This window comes from Diceros bicornis, chromosome 2 (genome assembly GCF_020826845.1).
Source record: "Diceros bicornis minor isolate mBicDic1 chromosome 2, mDicBic1.mat.cur, whole genome shotgun sequence".
Lineage (NCBI taxonomy): Eukaryota > Metazoa > Chordata > Mammalia > Perissodactyla > Rhinocerotidae > Diceros > Diceros bicornis.
In genome coordinates this window covers 90170742-90185795 of record NC_080741.1, presented here as the reverse complement: position 1 = coordinate 90185795, position 15054 = coordinate 90170742, and the positions used below count along the sequence as shown (strand labels likewise).

General features: G+C 56.3%; 1 protein-coding gene across 6 annotated transcripts in view; it reads left to right on the top strand.

Annotated features, from left to right (window-relative positions):
- LOC131420416 (nuclear pore membrane glycoprotein 210) overlaps positions 1 to 15054 on the top strand; it is a 111108-nt gene that overhangs the window by 30703 nt on the left and 65351 nt on the right. For all 6 annotated transcript variants that reach the window (XM_058566408.1, XM_058566386.1, XM_058566395.1 and 3 more), the window contains 7 exons: positions 5248 to 5406; positions 5994 to 6062; positions 8808 to 8914; positions 9980 to 10120; positions 11019 to 11156; positions 12161 to 12316; positions 13716 to 13914. In XM_058566408.1, coding sequence (XP_058422391.1) covers positions 5248 to 5406; positions 5994 to 6062; positions 8808 to 8914; positions 9980 to 10120; positions 11019 to 11156; positions 12161 to 12316; positions 13716 to 13914 — 969 coding nt within the window. The remainder of the gene's footprint in view (positions 1 to 5247; positions 5407 to 5993; positions 6063 to 8807; positions 8915 to 9979; positions 10121 to 11018; positions 11157 to 12160; positions 12317 to 13715; positions 13915 to 15054) is intronic.

Here is a 15054-nt window from a genome sequence, read left to right as displayed (position 1 = left end):
AATTTTAGTGATATTGGGTACATTTACATTGTTTTGCAACCATCACCACCATCCATCTCCATAGCTCTTTTCATCTTGCAAAACTGAAACTCTGTACCCATTAAACAGTAACTCCCCATTTCCCCTCCTCCCAGCCCCTGACAGCCCCCGTTCTACCCTCTGTCTCTATGGATTTGACCACTCTAGGGACCTCATGTAAATAGAATCATCTGGTATTTGTCCTTTTGGCCCTTTTCATGTAGTATGTCCTCAGGGTTCATCCATGTTGTAGCAGGTGTCAGAATTTCCTTCCTTGTTAAGGCGGAATCATATTCCACTGACTGTATAGACCACATTTTGTCTATCCATTCACCTGTCGATGGACACTTGGGTTGCCTCCACCTCTCGACTGCTGTGAGTAATGCTGCTATGAGCATGGGTGTGCAAATATGTCTTCGACACCCTGCTTTCAATCCTTGTGGGTGTAGATCCCTTTGTTTTAAGAATGTCAGAGGCTGTGAGCTTCACATTGGACTGGGCTTTGCCCCTGGTCTGCCACTGACTGCTGGGAGACCTTGGTGAGACAGCACCCTGCTGTGGGGCTCCGTTTCTCCGCTGGAGCCCTGAGGTCTTTCTCCCTGCGCTGTGAGGGCAAAGTGAATTAGCAGACATGGATTCGCTCTGGGAATTCTCAAGTGCTGTGTACTTGTGATGCATTTGACGTGGTGAGTGTTCATGCAGCATCAGTCCTCCCAAGAATTAGTATTGTGATCATTTTGTTTAAAGTTGGCACGTTTCATGGTCAGATCACAGGGCGTCGAGGGTCTCGGGTACCAGAGTGTAGCACTCGAGGCCCGTCCATCGAGGGTTGGGCACATGTCCGAGCAGGAGCCTACCCCAGCGTGGAGGGCCACCCCGCCTGTGACGCAGGGTATTGTTTAAGAAGCGTGTAGATGCTGCATCATCCAGGCGACTTAGGTTTTGTTCCTAGATGGGGTCCTGAAAGACACTGCCTCTACTGAGAGCCGTGGGTCTAGTCAGTCATTACTGTGTGGCAGAGCGCTGTGTCCCTCGGAAGGCCACAGAGGCCGAGACAGGCCCTCCTGCCTCTGGGCCCTGTTCTTGTCCACATGGGGTGTGCTGGTTGGAGGGCAGCACACTGGTGGGTCCTGCGTGTCCCCGTGTGCTGGGCAGGCAGCGTCTGGCTCTTCTGCACGTGTCAACACAGAGGTGGGGAGGATGTTTCAGAGCAGGATGGGTAGGGAGCCGGGCTGGGGGTCCCGGCCAGTGCCTGGTGTTTACGCCAGACTTAAGGGAAATGGGTTCTGGAAGCAGAGGGACGGTCCTGGGTGTGGCTTTCTGAGACTCTAAATGTGAAGTAGCTCAGAGGTGCAGTTCTCAGGACGCTGATCCCGGGTCCTAACAAGGAACACAGTGGGGTCCGTGTTGAAAGACCAGAGGTTTCTCGGAAATGAAAACTTACACCCTAACGCTGACAAGAAGTAGTGTTGCGACCTGAAAGAAGGCGGTATGGAAAGGCCAGTCGTTGCTGACAACATCTGACCATGACTGAGAATCTTCTAAGTGTTGATATTGTCATATTATAACCTGATGACTCTATGAGGTGGATTCATTAACGCCCCATTTTACAGGTGAGGAAACTGAGGCAAAGAATGTCTGAAGGTCACAGAGCTGTTGGGCTCCTTGGCCTGAATCACCCCTGCAGGATCAAGTGGTCCTGTCCCCCCGAGGGAAAATAAGAACAGCTGCTGAGGATGACAAATAGGGCTTTACCTTCTCCCGGGCAAGGTGGGGATGGCCCCTTGCTTAGGGCAGATGAGGGCTGAGAGCTGCTCCCCACCCAGGGAGGACAGAGCCAGTGTGGTTACGGGGGGTGATTTAGTGAAGAGTCTTAGGAGCTCACCCTAAATTAGTTCAGGTGTCATGGCCCACAGGAATATGTCCCAGGGTACCCAGAAAACCTGTGGGTTTCGTCGCTGACCTACCATAGAAGTCGAAGAATGAGAGCCCAGCAAAGATACCCCCAGACAGCAGATAGGCAAGTTGCCTCCCTTTGATCCATGAGATGGAAAATTCTTCCAAAAATAAGCACATCTGTGCGATTGGTGGTACTGGGTGCCACGGCCCTGGAGTGGCTTCCAGATGGATGCTCTGGGAGAACTGAGGGGGGTGAGCCGGCCAAGGTCCTCCACGAACAAGACACACAAATGGAAACTCACTGTCCACTAGTTTCAGATGGACTGGGGTTTTTTCCTAAATTGAGATATAATTCACATCACTGTCATTTTTAACAGGTTTACTAGACAGGACAGTCAGAGGAAGGATGTCATTTCAGGGGACATGAGTGTCAGTCAGCAAATCCCTGCCTTGCGCAGCGTCCTGCAAAGGCTCAGAGCATAAGAGGCAGAGGGACACTTAGAGGGACTTGTTAACATGCAGATCCTTATGACCCAAATTAATTCTTTACATTTTCTTTTCTTTCAGCTTTTCTTTCCTAAAAGTGTAATTTTTCTTCTTTCCTTCCATATGTTTATTTCCCTTTGTCTGCCTGCCTTCCTTTATGTGGCAGCTTGCTTTCTTTCAGGCGCCTTTATTGAGCACCTGCTCTGCACTGGCACTCTGCTGGTGTGCGTGTGCAGTGGTCAGCAGGGCCACCCAGGCCCCTGCCCTCCTGGAGCACGTGGCCAGGGCAGGAGGAGAGCAGGCAATCCAATGATGACCCTGCCACATCTCTGCAAGTGGGGGCAGCCAGAGGGGGGCAGCAGCTCTTGGAGCCTAGAGCAGGGGTGTCTGTGTCGCCTAGGGCGGGGTTTCTAGTGGGGGCCCTGGGTCTCTCTCCTTCATCCTCAGTCCTGTTCGTGTTTAAATTGCTTACAGATGTGATGGGCACAGTAACCAAATTATTAGACAGAACGAAATGTGGGAAGGACATGCTGGCTGAGGGAATCAGTATCTGGAAAGAACTGGAGTGATTGGAATGGTGGACCTCAGTGAGATGAAAGGCGCTGAGGTTTGGAAAACCAACTGTGTGGACAGACGTTGGGCTGAGTTCGTGTATCAAAGCCTCAGGCGTTGAAGGGGCTTGGAGCCCAGCACGCCCTTGAGCCATGGCTGCCCAGAACTATGTACACTGGGCTGCGTGAGCAGGGGCTGGAGTCAGAGGCAGGGGAGTGAGCTCCCTGTCATTCTGGGCTCAGATCCACCTCCCCAGGAGCTCCATGGTCATCCTGGAGCCTACATGACGTGAGAGGTCGGGGGACTCTGACAATTAGAAGCACATCTGGAGGGTCAGTCAGGGTTGAAAGGGGTCAGAGACCGTGTCTCCTAGAAGAATGTGGGTCTGCTGGCCTACAGAAGGGCAGCCTCGGGGATGGCCGTTTGCCCTCTGCAGATGGTAGCAAGGCTGGTCTGGGGCCCTAGGAGCAGTCTTCCTCTGTTTGTGGACAGACGGTGACCTGAACACCTGCAAAGCCGACCATATTCAGTGCCTGTTAGAAGCAGTGAGTTCTGTGTTCCAAGAGACGTTTAAGGAGTCCATCAAACCACCTCCTCATTTTCATTGTCTTACGGTTTTGTAAATATGCTTGCACCTGCGTTGTGCAAGATTCTTCAAGAGTCAGTGTATTCATTTCCCAGAGGGCCTTACTCATTGGAGAATTTTAAACAAGGGAGGAAGATAGTGATTCATAAAGCAGTGTGAAGTGATACTGCTTGCTTGAGCATTGGCGTTTTATTATTTTATTATGATGTGTGTCCTCGATGCACTGCTGCCGTACTCTGAGTGCTGGGCGTGTCATCTGCAGGAACCACAGCCCAACTTGGCTGGGCTTCCCCAAGTGAGAGACAAGGAAATGGGCTGTGTATGCCCTAAGGGATTCTTGCTGCTGGCGTCCATCAGAATCACCTGACGGCCTGTTCAAACACAGGGTGTGGGGCCCACCCCAGATTTTGATTCAGCAGGTCTGGGGTGGGGCCAGTTGTTTGCAGTTCCTAGGTGATGCTTGTGGTCCAGGGACCACACTTCGAGAACCCTCTGCTCCAGGGCAAATTCTTGAGAACTTACTGGAACACACAAAAGATACCCCAGGACAGGAAATAGGCAAGTCACCCCCCTTTCAGAATTGTCATCAGAATTCCTGGGAATTCTGAAGATGCTCCAGCTGAAACTCCTCTGGGACTGTTGCCCTCGCAGGCCCTGAGCTGGGCCAGTGGTGAGCGGGGAACCATCTGCGGTTCCCGCATCCTTCTCCCTCTCCCGTGCTGGGGGGTGGAACACAGCCACACCTACAGGCTAGGTGAGTGGGTCCCCTGATAGGAAATTCTAGACTCCGGAGAGGGCATGTAAAATTGGTCATGCTCTCTTTGGTTTGAATCCCAGCTCGGCCAGCTCTACTAACCACCAAGGGACCACTAGCAAGCTTCTTATCTTGATTTCCACGGTTACCCCATCTCCAAGATGTGGGCATCAGTAGTGCCTGTTTCAAGGGTTGTTGTGGGATAAAATGGGGGAATGTGCACATAAAACAGCAGCACAGTCCTGGCCCATCTTGATTTCTCAATCAGCTGTGGTTATTTATATCAAAGTGCTTGTGGTCTCTACCTACAGGGTGCGGAAGGACTGACATAGAGGTGGCGGGGTTTATAGAATCTGTTCTTTCCGGGGAAGTTGTTTTTCATCCTGGCCCAGGGTGGGCACGTTCTCTTCTAGAGCTTGCCACAGCAGGGAGACACTGATGGATGGTCAGGATAGCAGCAGAGAAAATTCTTTGCAAATTATTGACTCAGCGTCCAAAACCCAGTGGGAGACCACGGACCAGCGGCTTTTTGGAAGGCCCAGAGGATGCACAGGTCCAGTGAGGCCACCCTGGACCCCTCGACGCGGAGGCAGAGAGCTCACTTCTGCGATGAACAGAAAAGGGTCTCATGTTGGTATTCTGCAAGCAGTCAGCAATTTGAGTCAGAGGCTGTGGTTAATTTAAAAAAACAAAAAACGGCTTATGGCAGTCAGGAGAAAACTGATTGCCTCTGAAAATTCATGGAGAGTGTCAGCGTCGTCCACAGGCATGGAGAACAGTGCTAAAATTTAAAGTGTTGAAAAAATTTAAGCACAAAACCCCCAAAATCAAGCAGCTGTACTGACAACAGGCCCCAGGGATTTGGGGTGGGGTTGACACATTGGCTCCTAACATTTCCTGTCTTTGCTGTCTCTCTCTCCTGCTTTGTTCTTGTTTGTTTCTGGGTGGCCAGAACTGTCAATGCCTTCCGACCAGTACGAGCTGCAGCTTCGGAACGACATCCGGGGCCCCGAGGGAGACCCGGGCCGGCCCGTGGCTGTCTTGGCCCAGGACACGTCGACCGTCACTGCAATGCAGCTGGGACAGAGCAACCTGGTCCTCGGCCACAGGAGTATCCTCTTCCCGGGCTAGCGTGCACACGCGCACATGTCCTGCACGCAGGAGATCTGCTGTTTGGAAGTCAATTCATTTTTCTCCCTGACAGTTGAGCTAGGCTAAAAATAGCCCTGTTTTCCCCAGAGGTCTGAAAATCAGAAAGAACGGAAGTAGCGACAGGGCTGCGTGGAGTCGCTCACTTCTGCGGGTGACTCACTGAGAGGCTCCCCGGGGTGGGAGGTGGCGGGAGCGGAGCTGTACCCTTCTCTTTCAGAATCTTCTGTGATGCTTGCGGCCTCGTCCAAGGGACCTGGCCGAGGCTGTTTCCACACTGGCATGTGGTTGTCCCTGTCCCATACTCGTTCACGTGCCCTGTGTGGTGTCCAGTGTCCCTTGCAGAGATCCCCTGTGCTGTTGTGGGAAGCGCAGCGTGGCCCCTGATCCTGGAAGAGGGTTCTGCTCTGCTTGGCCTCAGGCGGGGACATTTTCACCCCTCTTCTGTCCGTGTGACGTCGTGACGATGATCCAGCCTTCCTAGCTGAGCTGGAACCACCAGCTGCCTTACTTGCTGTCTTCTGTTTTGTTCCTTAATTAAGAATCCAGGTATCCGCATGCAGGGTGCGTCGAGGTTACCCAACAGCACCATCTACGTGGTCGAACCCGGGTACCTGGGTGAGTGCGGGCATCCTGGGTCCTCCTGGGTGCTGCTCGGTGGTGATTACAGGAGCTAAAAAAATAAAATAAAAGCAACAGCTTCTCAGAAAGTGCTTTACTCTGGCCAGCACTGCCAGCTGGGAGGCCTGCGCACATCGGCACCTGTGCCCCTCGCCAGGTGCTCCCCCGTCCTTCCCTGTGGGTGCACAGAACAAGCGGAGGGTGGAACGAGGGCATGTGGGTGGCCGGCTCTGAGCGAGAGGAATGGGAGGGGGCAGAGTCAGGGAGGGCTTTGTCTCCTGGTTTTTATACCAGGGCTCTGTCCAGACCTGACCGTGGCTGTGGCTGTCTGGAGGTTGGGGACCCAGAGGTCAGCTCAGTTATGGAGGGGTCCCCAGTGGTCAGCTCAGTTACAGAGGGGCCCTGAGGTGAGGTGACAGTTGGTAGATGTCTTGGTCGGGAGGAAGGGGAGGCATTTGGCCCAGAGGTGGAGGAGGAATCCGCAGCCTTGGAGGACCCAGAGGAGCACAGCCAGGGCCCGGGAGCTGCTGTAATAGATGACCCGGAGAGATGTCCGGAACACAGTGTCCCCGCAGGTTACCGAGGCATCACTTCCTTTGATCTGAGCTAAATCACGTGTTGAGTGCACTGAAGTGGTTCAGGCAAGAGAGTATCTGACTGATGTGCAGCAAACCCCAGGGTCCCCTTGTTCGCTGCTACGTGGGACGGCAGCTTGCAGACACCAGGCAGGGAAACCCTGTGTGTCTCAGGAGCTGCATTCACTCAGAAATGTTTTCCTGGTACCTTCTGTCTGTCTGGCCTGTGCTGGGCACCGGAGTTCCAGGGGAAGGAAGATGAGGTCCTTGTGCTTGGTTTTGTGGGGAGGGACCAGTGAAAACAGGCGGTGATGGGACAGTGGGGAAGAGCTAGTAAATGTGATGCAGGAGAAAGGCTTGTGGGAGATGATATTTGAGGCAGATGTTTCTCAGAAGCTGGTCTTGTGGGAAGATCGTCCTGGCGGAGGGAACGGCTTGGGCAGTGTGTGGGGGTGAGAAGTCACACGGCATCACGGGGGTCAGGGAGCAGCTGGCGTGGCATCATGTGGGGACCGAGGGAGAGGCCTGGGAGGGCAGGGCCAATCGCACTGGGGGGCGCTCAGTGCCAGGCTTCAGAGCGCAGACTCACTGGATTCAGAGTGTAAACCTGCTGTGGATTCGGGGATAGGCTCACTGGACCCAGAGGGTAGACCTGCTGTGGGTTCAGGTGTAGACTTAGCGTGGATTCACTGTAAACCTGCTGTGGGTTTAGGGCGTAGACATGTTGTGGATTCAGAGTGTAGACTGGAGTCAGAGTAGACCTACTGTGGACAGGTCAGGTTAGAGTGAGCCCTGGAGCAGTCAGTGCAGGGCATGTTCAGGTTTGGTCCTGAGGAGTCGGAGAGATCAGCTCAGGTTCTGCAGGCATCAGGTCTCATTGTCCTTATCAGCCGGTCACTTTCCATGAGGAGTGCAGGAGAGCAGTTGTGGGCCCTCCAGGAGAGCAGTTATGGGCCCTCCAGGAGAGCAGTTGTGGGGCCCTCCAGGTGAGCAGTTGTGGGGTCCTCCAGGTGAGCAGTTGGGGTCCTCCAGGTGAGCAGTTGTGGGGGCTGCCAGGTGAGCAGTTGTAGGCCCTCCAGGTGAGCAGTTGTGGGGCCCTCCAGGTGAGCAGTTATGGGCCCTCCAGGAGAGCAGTTGTGGGGCCCTCCAGGTGAGCAGTTGTGGGGTCCTCCAGGTGAGCAGTTGGGGTCCTCCAGGTGAGCAGTTGTGGGGGCTGCCAGGTGAGCAGTTGTAGGCCCTCCAGGTGAGCAGTTGTGGGGTCCTCCAGGTGAGCAGTTGGGGTCCTCCAGGTGAGCAGTTGTGGGGGCTGCCAGGTGAGCAGTTGTAGGCCCTCCAGGTGAGCAGTTGTAGGCCCTCCAGGAGAGCAGTTGTGGGCCCTCCAGGAGAGCAGTTGTGGGGCCCTCCAGGTGAGCAGTTGTGGGGTCCTCCAGGTGAGCAGTTGGGGTCCTCCAGGTGAGCAGTTGTGGGGGCTGCCAGGTAAGCAGTTGTAGGCCCTCCAGGAGAGCGGTTGTGGGTCCTCCAGGTGAGCAGTTGTGGGGCCCTCCAGGTGAGCACTGGTGGGTCGTCCAGGTGAGCAGTTGTGGGCCCTCCAGGAGAGCAGTTGTGGGTCCTCCAGGAGAGCAGTTGTGGGGCCCTCCAGGTGAGCAGTTGTGGGGTCCTCCAGGTGAGCAGTTGGGGTCCTCCAGGTGAGCAGTTGTGGGGGCTGCCAGGTGAGCAGTTGTAGGCCCTCCAGGTGAGCAGTTGTGGGGTCCTCCAGGTGAGCAGTTGGGGTCCTCCAGGTGAGCAGTTGTGGGGGCTGCCAGGTGAGCAGTTGTAGGCCCTCCAGGAGAGCAGTTGTGGGCCCTCCAGGAGAGCAGTTGTGGGGCCCTCCAGGTGAGCAGTTGTGGGGTCCTCCAGGTGAGCAGTTGGGGTCCTCCAGGTGAGCAGTTGTGGGGGCTGCCAGGTAAGCAGTTGTAGGCCCTCCAGGAGAGCGGTTGTGGGTCCTCCAGGTGAGCAGTTGTGGGGCCCTCCAGGTGAGCACTGGTGGGTCGTCCAGGTGAGCGGTTGTGGGTCCTCCAGGTGAGCAGTTGCGGGTCGCAGTGCTGATGGTGCTTGGTCCCATTCTCTTCCTCAGCTGCGTGCCCCTGTGTCCTGGGTGGTCAGGCTCTGCCATTTGCTTGTTTTCTAGGGTTCACAGTCCATCCTGGTGGCAGGTGGGTACTCGAGACTGGCCGCCTGTACGAAATTACCATTGAAGTGCTTGACAAGTCTGGCAACAAGGTCTACCTGTCAGACGTGAGTGCTCGCCCCTGGCCCTGGTCGGGTGGTGAGGTGGGGGGTGTCTGCTGGAGCAGCTGCCTGGTGAGCAGCCCCAAAGCACCAGGGGCCCCCCACAGGCAGGCTGAGTTCGGGTGCTCCCCAGTAGTGCTGCTGTGTCCACGGGAGTCACTGTTGTGGGATCCCTGGGGACGTCGTAAGCCTGTGAGTCTACACACCATGGCCCTGATTCCTGTAGGGCAGGGGCAGGGAGAGGAGGCTTTGGGCAGCAGGGTTCAAGGGGGCGGTGATGGCGAGGTGGCGTCTGCCAGCTGTCCTCCTGCTCTCCTCTCGCTGGCCTGGGGATCTCACAGCTCTGCGAATCCATCTTTTCCTGCTCTGCAGAGGATCAGGGAGCACTTCCCGAACTCCCTGGGGCCAGTTATAGGGCCAGGAATACCTGTAACTGTCGAGAAGTCCTGCGTGGCGAGGCCAACCTCAGTTAGCTCTCTGGCTCTGGAGAGGAGCGTCAGACGGGCAGATGGAGAGGAGTCTCAGCGGTGGTTGGCTCCTTTGTGAGAAATTCTCAGGGTCATCAGTTAGGACATCCAGGACCTTCCTCAGGTGTCTGAGGGTTCAGAAGGAGGAGGCACCGTTCCCCCTTCAGCTTCTTCTCAGAAGTCATCACTTGCTCATGCCATTAAACAAAGACTCAGTCGGTCACCTCTCTTTTTGGAAGACGGCTCTAAGGGATTTTGATGTTCTTTTTGTGTATTTGGTGGTGTCCTTGTTGGGACCTCAGGGCCTGAGAAAGCCGACAGTAGGCTTCAAACCCCCCTGAGCACCACACAGGTGACTCAGACAGGAGCACGGGGTCATCGGGTCATGCAGGGACGGTGGCTTGGGAGGGGTCAAAGGCCAGAGTGGTCAGAGCCCAGTTCCAGGCCGTCCAGCCCGTCAGCCGGCTTCGAGGCCTCTGAGCCTCAGAGGGCCCCTTGGCCTTGCCTGGCTGCTGTTTTGGGGTCATGTTGCTTCTTTCCTGCATTCTGACTTTTCTGAGTTGTCGAGAAGCACCTCCCTCACCCATCCTGCCTTGCCTTCCAGAACATCCGAATTGAAACCGTGCTTCCTCCTGAGTTCTTTGAGGTGCTCTCTTCTTCCCAGAATGGGTCATACCATCACGTCAGGACAATAAAGAGGGGCCAAACAGCCATCGAGGCGGCCCTCACCTCCGTGGTGGACCAGGCAAGTGGGCGCCTCCGTCATCTTCCCCGTCCCTCCGTGGGCAGAAATGTTGACCCAGGCTGGACGCGAGCCCTTGGGGAGTCGGGGGCCCCGGGCTCAGCCTCTGTGCTGCTCTCATGGTGCCGTGGGGGTCCCTCCCTCTGTGGGCTCACGGGGTGTCTGGGGACAGGGACTTGGGGTTTTCCCTGTCCACACACTGGGACCCCCCTCTTCCTCTGCCCTTTGCTGGCTCCTGTAAAAGTGAGCCTGCCTCTCTGGGACCAGGGCTAGGAACCCTCACTGAGGAACAGAGTTGGGCCCCTGTGTGCAGCTGGGCACCAGCCAGGAGCCATGAGCATCCTTGGGCTCTTTTGGCTGCTCGGGTTGTCAGAGTCTTTTCATGTTCCCCCCGTATTTAAAAGGCTGATCAGTTTGTGGGAGCACTTTTTCACCAATTGGAAGATTGACACATGTTCCCATCTTTCTACCCTGCACAAAACCTCTCCCATACCTGTGAGAGGCAGTAGGATGTGGCAGAAGGAAAGGGCCTGTGCACCAGGCAGCGATTCCTGCCGCTATCCACCACTTCAGCTCTGGGGTCTTTGGGCAAGTTGCTTTAGTGCTCTCTGCCTCAGTTTCCCCATCTGAAAGTAGGTTTGACCACGTCCACCCTGTTGGGTGCCGTGAGGATGAAGTCAAGCAGCGTTTACTTGAGTGGCTGTTACAGAGCCGTGGAAAGCCGTCTCCATGGAGACAGGAAGGCTGCGGGGTATCTGGTGTCTTCCTTCCTCCTCCCTGACAATCACAAAGTCTACCTTTGTGACCCAATCCCCAGGAAGGGGCGGGGGTCTGCCTGACTGGGAAAACGGCTGAAGACCTGGTAGTCATGGTGACATGCGGGGACCTCACCCCCTTGTAGGATGGAGGGGTCCACATGTTACAGGTGCCTGTGTGGAACCAGCAGGAGGTGGAAATTCACGTCCCCATCACCCTCTATCCCAGCATCTTGACGTTTCCGTGGCAACCAAAGATGGGTGCCTATCAGTACACAATAAAGGTAACTGGGAGACCCCTTGTCTGGGTGCGTTCCTTTGGGTGTTTCCATGGGATTGGGGCTTTTGATCCATTCTCTTCCTTTTAATATTACCTTCTAGTAGTCAGAGAGAATTTAAAGTGACAGTCTGTGCTTTCTGTATTTTCTCAGCTTTCTATCACAGCAGTGTATTTTGGTAATCAGAAAAAAAAACTGGAAAACAAAAAAGAAAGCACAATAAAAATTTAAAAATTTGGAACACAGATTTAACTTCCACATGCATTTTTTTGTGAATGAATATTGTTTTCAGAAAGCAGTGTAAATATCCTTAGAGAAAAGTGTGAAGTTGAGCGGAAGATGTCCCAGCCCTGTCACATACCAGGTGCTCTTGGTCTTTGATGCTCACGTGCCCACCTGGCGTCAGTCGGCGGGGACTGAGTCCCCTCGGGGCTCGAGCACTGTGGCCACACAGGCCCCGTCGGTCCCTGCTGTCTCGGTGGCAGTGATGGCAGGCGTCCTGTGTGTGCACTGGGACCCGCTGCCCAGTTTCTCAGGTGTGTCACCTTCCTGGTCCCTCTCGGGTCCTGGGGTGGTGGCCCCTGCCCTGAAAAGCTGCTGGACGGTCATTTACTTCGTGGCAGAGGACTCGGAGCAGGCACTCTTGTGTCCCGGGAGGGAACATGGTGTCTGCGCAGGGAAGCAGCGTCCTGCACCTGGCTCCGTGGCAAGGACGTTCCACTCCAGCCTGAGCTCTGGGAGATGCCCCTGGGTGGTGGGGCCGCTGTCCTGGGCGTGTGCGTACATGTGTGTGTCGGCCACAAGGTCCCCAGAACACGAGGACCATAAACAAGCCAAGGCAGAGGGAACGAGGGGCAGAGGCAGCCTCCAGCCAGATGTTGGCTGATGCCCCGTTTTTCTGTGCGGTGAGGGGATGCTGACCGTGAGTGTGAGGGGGTGTGTGTGAGTGTGTGAAACAGAGAGAGAGAGGCAGGGCGGTGGGCTGATCCGATGATGCTTTTTCTCCCCAGGCCCACGGCGGGAGTGGGAACTTCAGCTGGTCTTCCTCAAGCTACATGGTTGCCACGGTCACTGTCAAGGGCGTGATGACCACAGGCAGTGACACTGGACTCAGTGTGATCCAGGCTCGTGACGTGCAGAACCCGCTACATTTTGGGGAGATGAAGGTGAGACCTGGGGCCAGGACAGCCCGGGGGGGAGGCTCGCATGGTGGTCTCTATCCGCCCCTCTTAACCAGCCCTCAGGCTTCATTCAGAAACACCCTGTAGCCCTTGGTGTTGGTGCTGGCGTTTGCGGGCGAGGGGGTGGGGGTCTGGCCCCAGCCTGGCCCCTGAGGAGCTCACGGCCACATCAGGAGATGAACGTGACATCCCACACCAGGCCGGGGCTGGGGCCACCGAGTGCTGGGTTGTCAATTCACGGTGAAAGGGAAGCCCCCAGACTCCAGGAGCCCCGGCCCCGACTCCCTTCCTCTAACTCCTGTTCAGATGGCACGTCCGGAGTTCCCTGCCCGGGCCCCACACCTGGCTTTTGACCCTCAGTGATGTGGGACCAGCTTCCTTAGCAGAGGCGTGGGTGGGAGTGGTCACCTGCCGCTGAGCCTCTGCAGCCCTGCTTGGGGGCCTCCTGACCCTGACCTCACCCGTCTGTTACTTCGTTCAGGGCAGAGACGGAAGCTCCGTACGTAGTGTGTCCAGTCCCGACCTTCTCTCACAGCTTTTGGGCGTCCATGGACAGGTTGTTCTAGTCTTTCATTGCAGTCCGCATAGACACACACTGCCCTAGCTAAAGATGAATCTGATTCTCATATAAGGAGGGTCGTAGCTGAGACCCTTTAGCTACAGCATAATTGTCAAATATTCGGATAAACTGTGACCACTTGGCCCCTCCCCCTCCCAAGCTTCTTCATGCCGCCTTTCACGGCTGCTCAGCCCAAAGCCTGAGGACAGTCCCTCGAGGGGCAGTGTGTGTGGCGGTAAGAACCTGGTTTCTGGGGCCGGACTGCCTGGTCCAGACTCCACCGTCTCCAGCTCAGGCGAGTTCCTTACCCCCTCGGGTCGGGGTCTCCGTCAGGTAACGAGGTTGGTAGTAGAGCCTTCTGAACAAGGAGGCTGAGAGGGTTGAGTGAGTTAGCGATGTTCTTAGAACAGGACGTGGAGTGTGGCGTTTTGTTTTATGTAAGTGTTAGCTGTTGTTGACAGTGCCTGTCTCTCACCCCGAACGCTGGCCTTCTTTGTAGTGCCCCAACATTGCCGGTACGTGCCTCAGGACCTTGGCATGGACCATCTCTTCTTCCCAGAGTGTTTTTCTCTCAGACCTTTGTGTGGCTGCCTTCGACATGGCTCTCAGGTCTGAGCTGCTGTGTCACTTTCTCAGAGAGGCTTTCCCTGACAGTGCTGTCCCTGATGGTCACCCCAGTCCGCAGCACATGCTGTCATACCCCCAAGCTCAGTCTTCCCGTGACACGTCCTTAGCGCCCCGCAAGCAGCAGCTCTTAGTAACTCCGAGCAGCGGGCCCTTCTTCTCCCCTGGAGGCCGATGACCCCGCCCTCCCCTGTTTTCCAGGTGTACGTGATCGAGCCCCGCAGCATGGAGTTTGCCCCGTGCCGGGTGGAGGCACGAGTGGGCCAGGCCCTGGAGCTGCCCCTGAGGATCGACGGCCTCATGCCCGGCGGGGCGGGCGAGGCGGTCACCCTGAGCGACTGCTCCCACTTCGACTTGGTGGTTGAGGTGGAGACCCAGGGTGTGTTCCAGCCGCTCCCAGGTAAACCAGCCCTGATGAGCGCGCGCCAGTCAGCAGGACCAGGGCTGGGCTGCCTGGTTCTCAGCCTGGGCGCCCCAGATTCCTGAATGGAGGGCTGGAGGCAGCAGGGGTCACAGCAGAGGAACGGCGTTTGTCCCCTTGTCCACCATCAGCCGCGGTCTGGTCTGGATCTTACCTTCCGTGTGACCTTTGGCAAATCACTTGGGTCCGTGAGCCTCAGTCTTCATGTCTCTAAAATGGGTGTCATCCATAGACTACATGTCACAGTGCCCATTGCGATGCAGGAGTGCAGTGGGTGCTCCAAATACGTCGTCAGTGTGGGTTGTGGCTAGTGACAGGATTGTGCCACCTCTGTGACGTGCAAGGCCCACCCATCCTGAGGCACTGGAGACGTGCCCATTATCTTTTCTCGTCAGCACCCTTGCAGGTTTTGGTGGTGATGTCGGTGGTGATGGTGGTAGTTGGTTTATCGAGTGTCACCCCTGCCAGGTGTAGGCGAAGCTCTTTGTGTGTGTGACCTCACTGCATGTCACCACCGGGGGAGGAGGAGCTGTGGTTGGCCACGCGTCAGGCGAAGAGACCGAGGCTGCGTAGCTGCCCAAAGCCACGCAAGGGCACAGGGCGGGCTGGGATGCAGATCTGGGTGTGTCTGACCCTGACCCTGGGGCCTCAGTCCCGTGAGAAGTGGGGCCAGCCAGGGGAGTCGGCCCAGGGCCAGCGGGGGAATTCATCTCCAATTTGCAGATGAAGAAACCTGAGGACTGAGGAGTCACTGAGGGAGGAGTAAGGTTCGGGCGGGGGTTGGAAGCACAGGGACCGGCGCTCAGTGGGCAGGGGCTCCTGGACCGGGGCCTGGAGGGGCACGTCCGGGGGTGTGGGCACACACGGTGGGCCCGGAACGGCGGAACCTGTTGAACCGTGAGTTGTGGACGCTTCGGGGGGCTTGGACGTCAGTGTCCAGGCAGTGGGGAGCGCTGACGGTTTTGGAGCAGAGGAGTGGCGACATGAACCTGACGGGGTTTGGGAAGCCTGGTTGGCGGAGGTGTTCGTAGGATCGCCCGTAGTGCCAGCGTTTCCACACCACCACTGGCGTCGTGTTACTCGTGGAGCTGTTTGAGCGTGAACTGCGCAGGGGAGGGA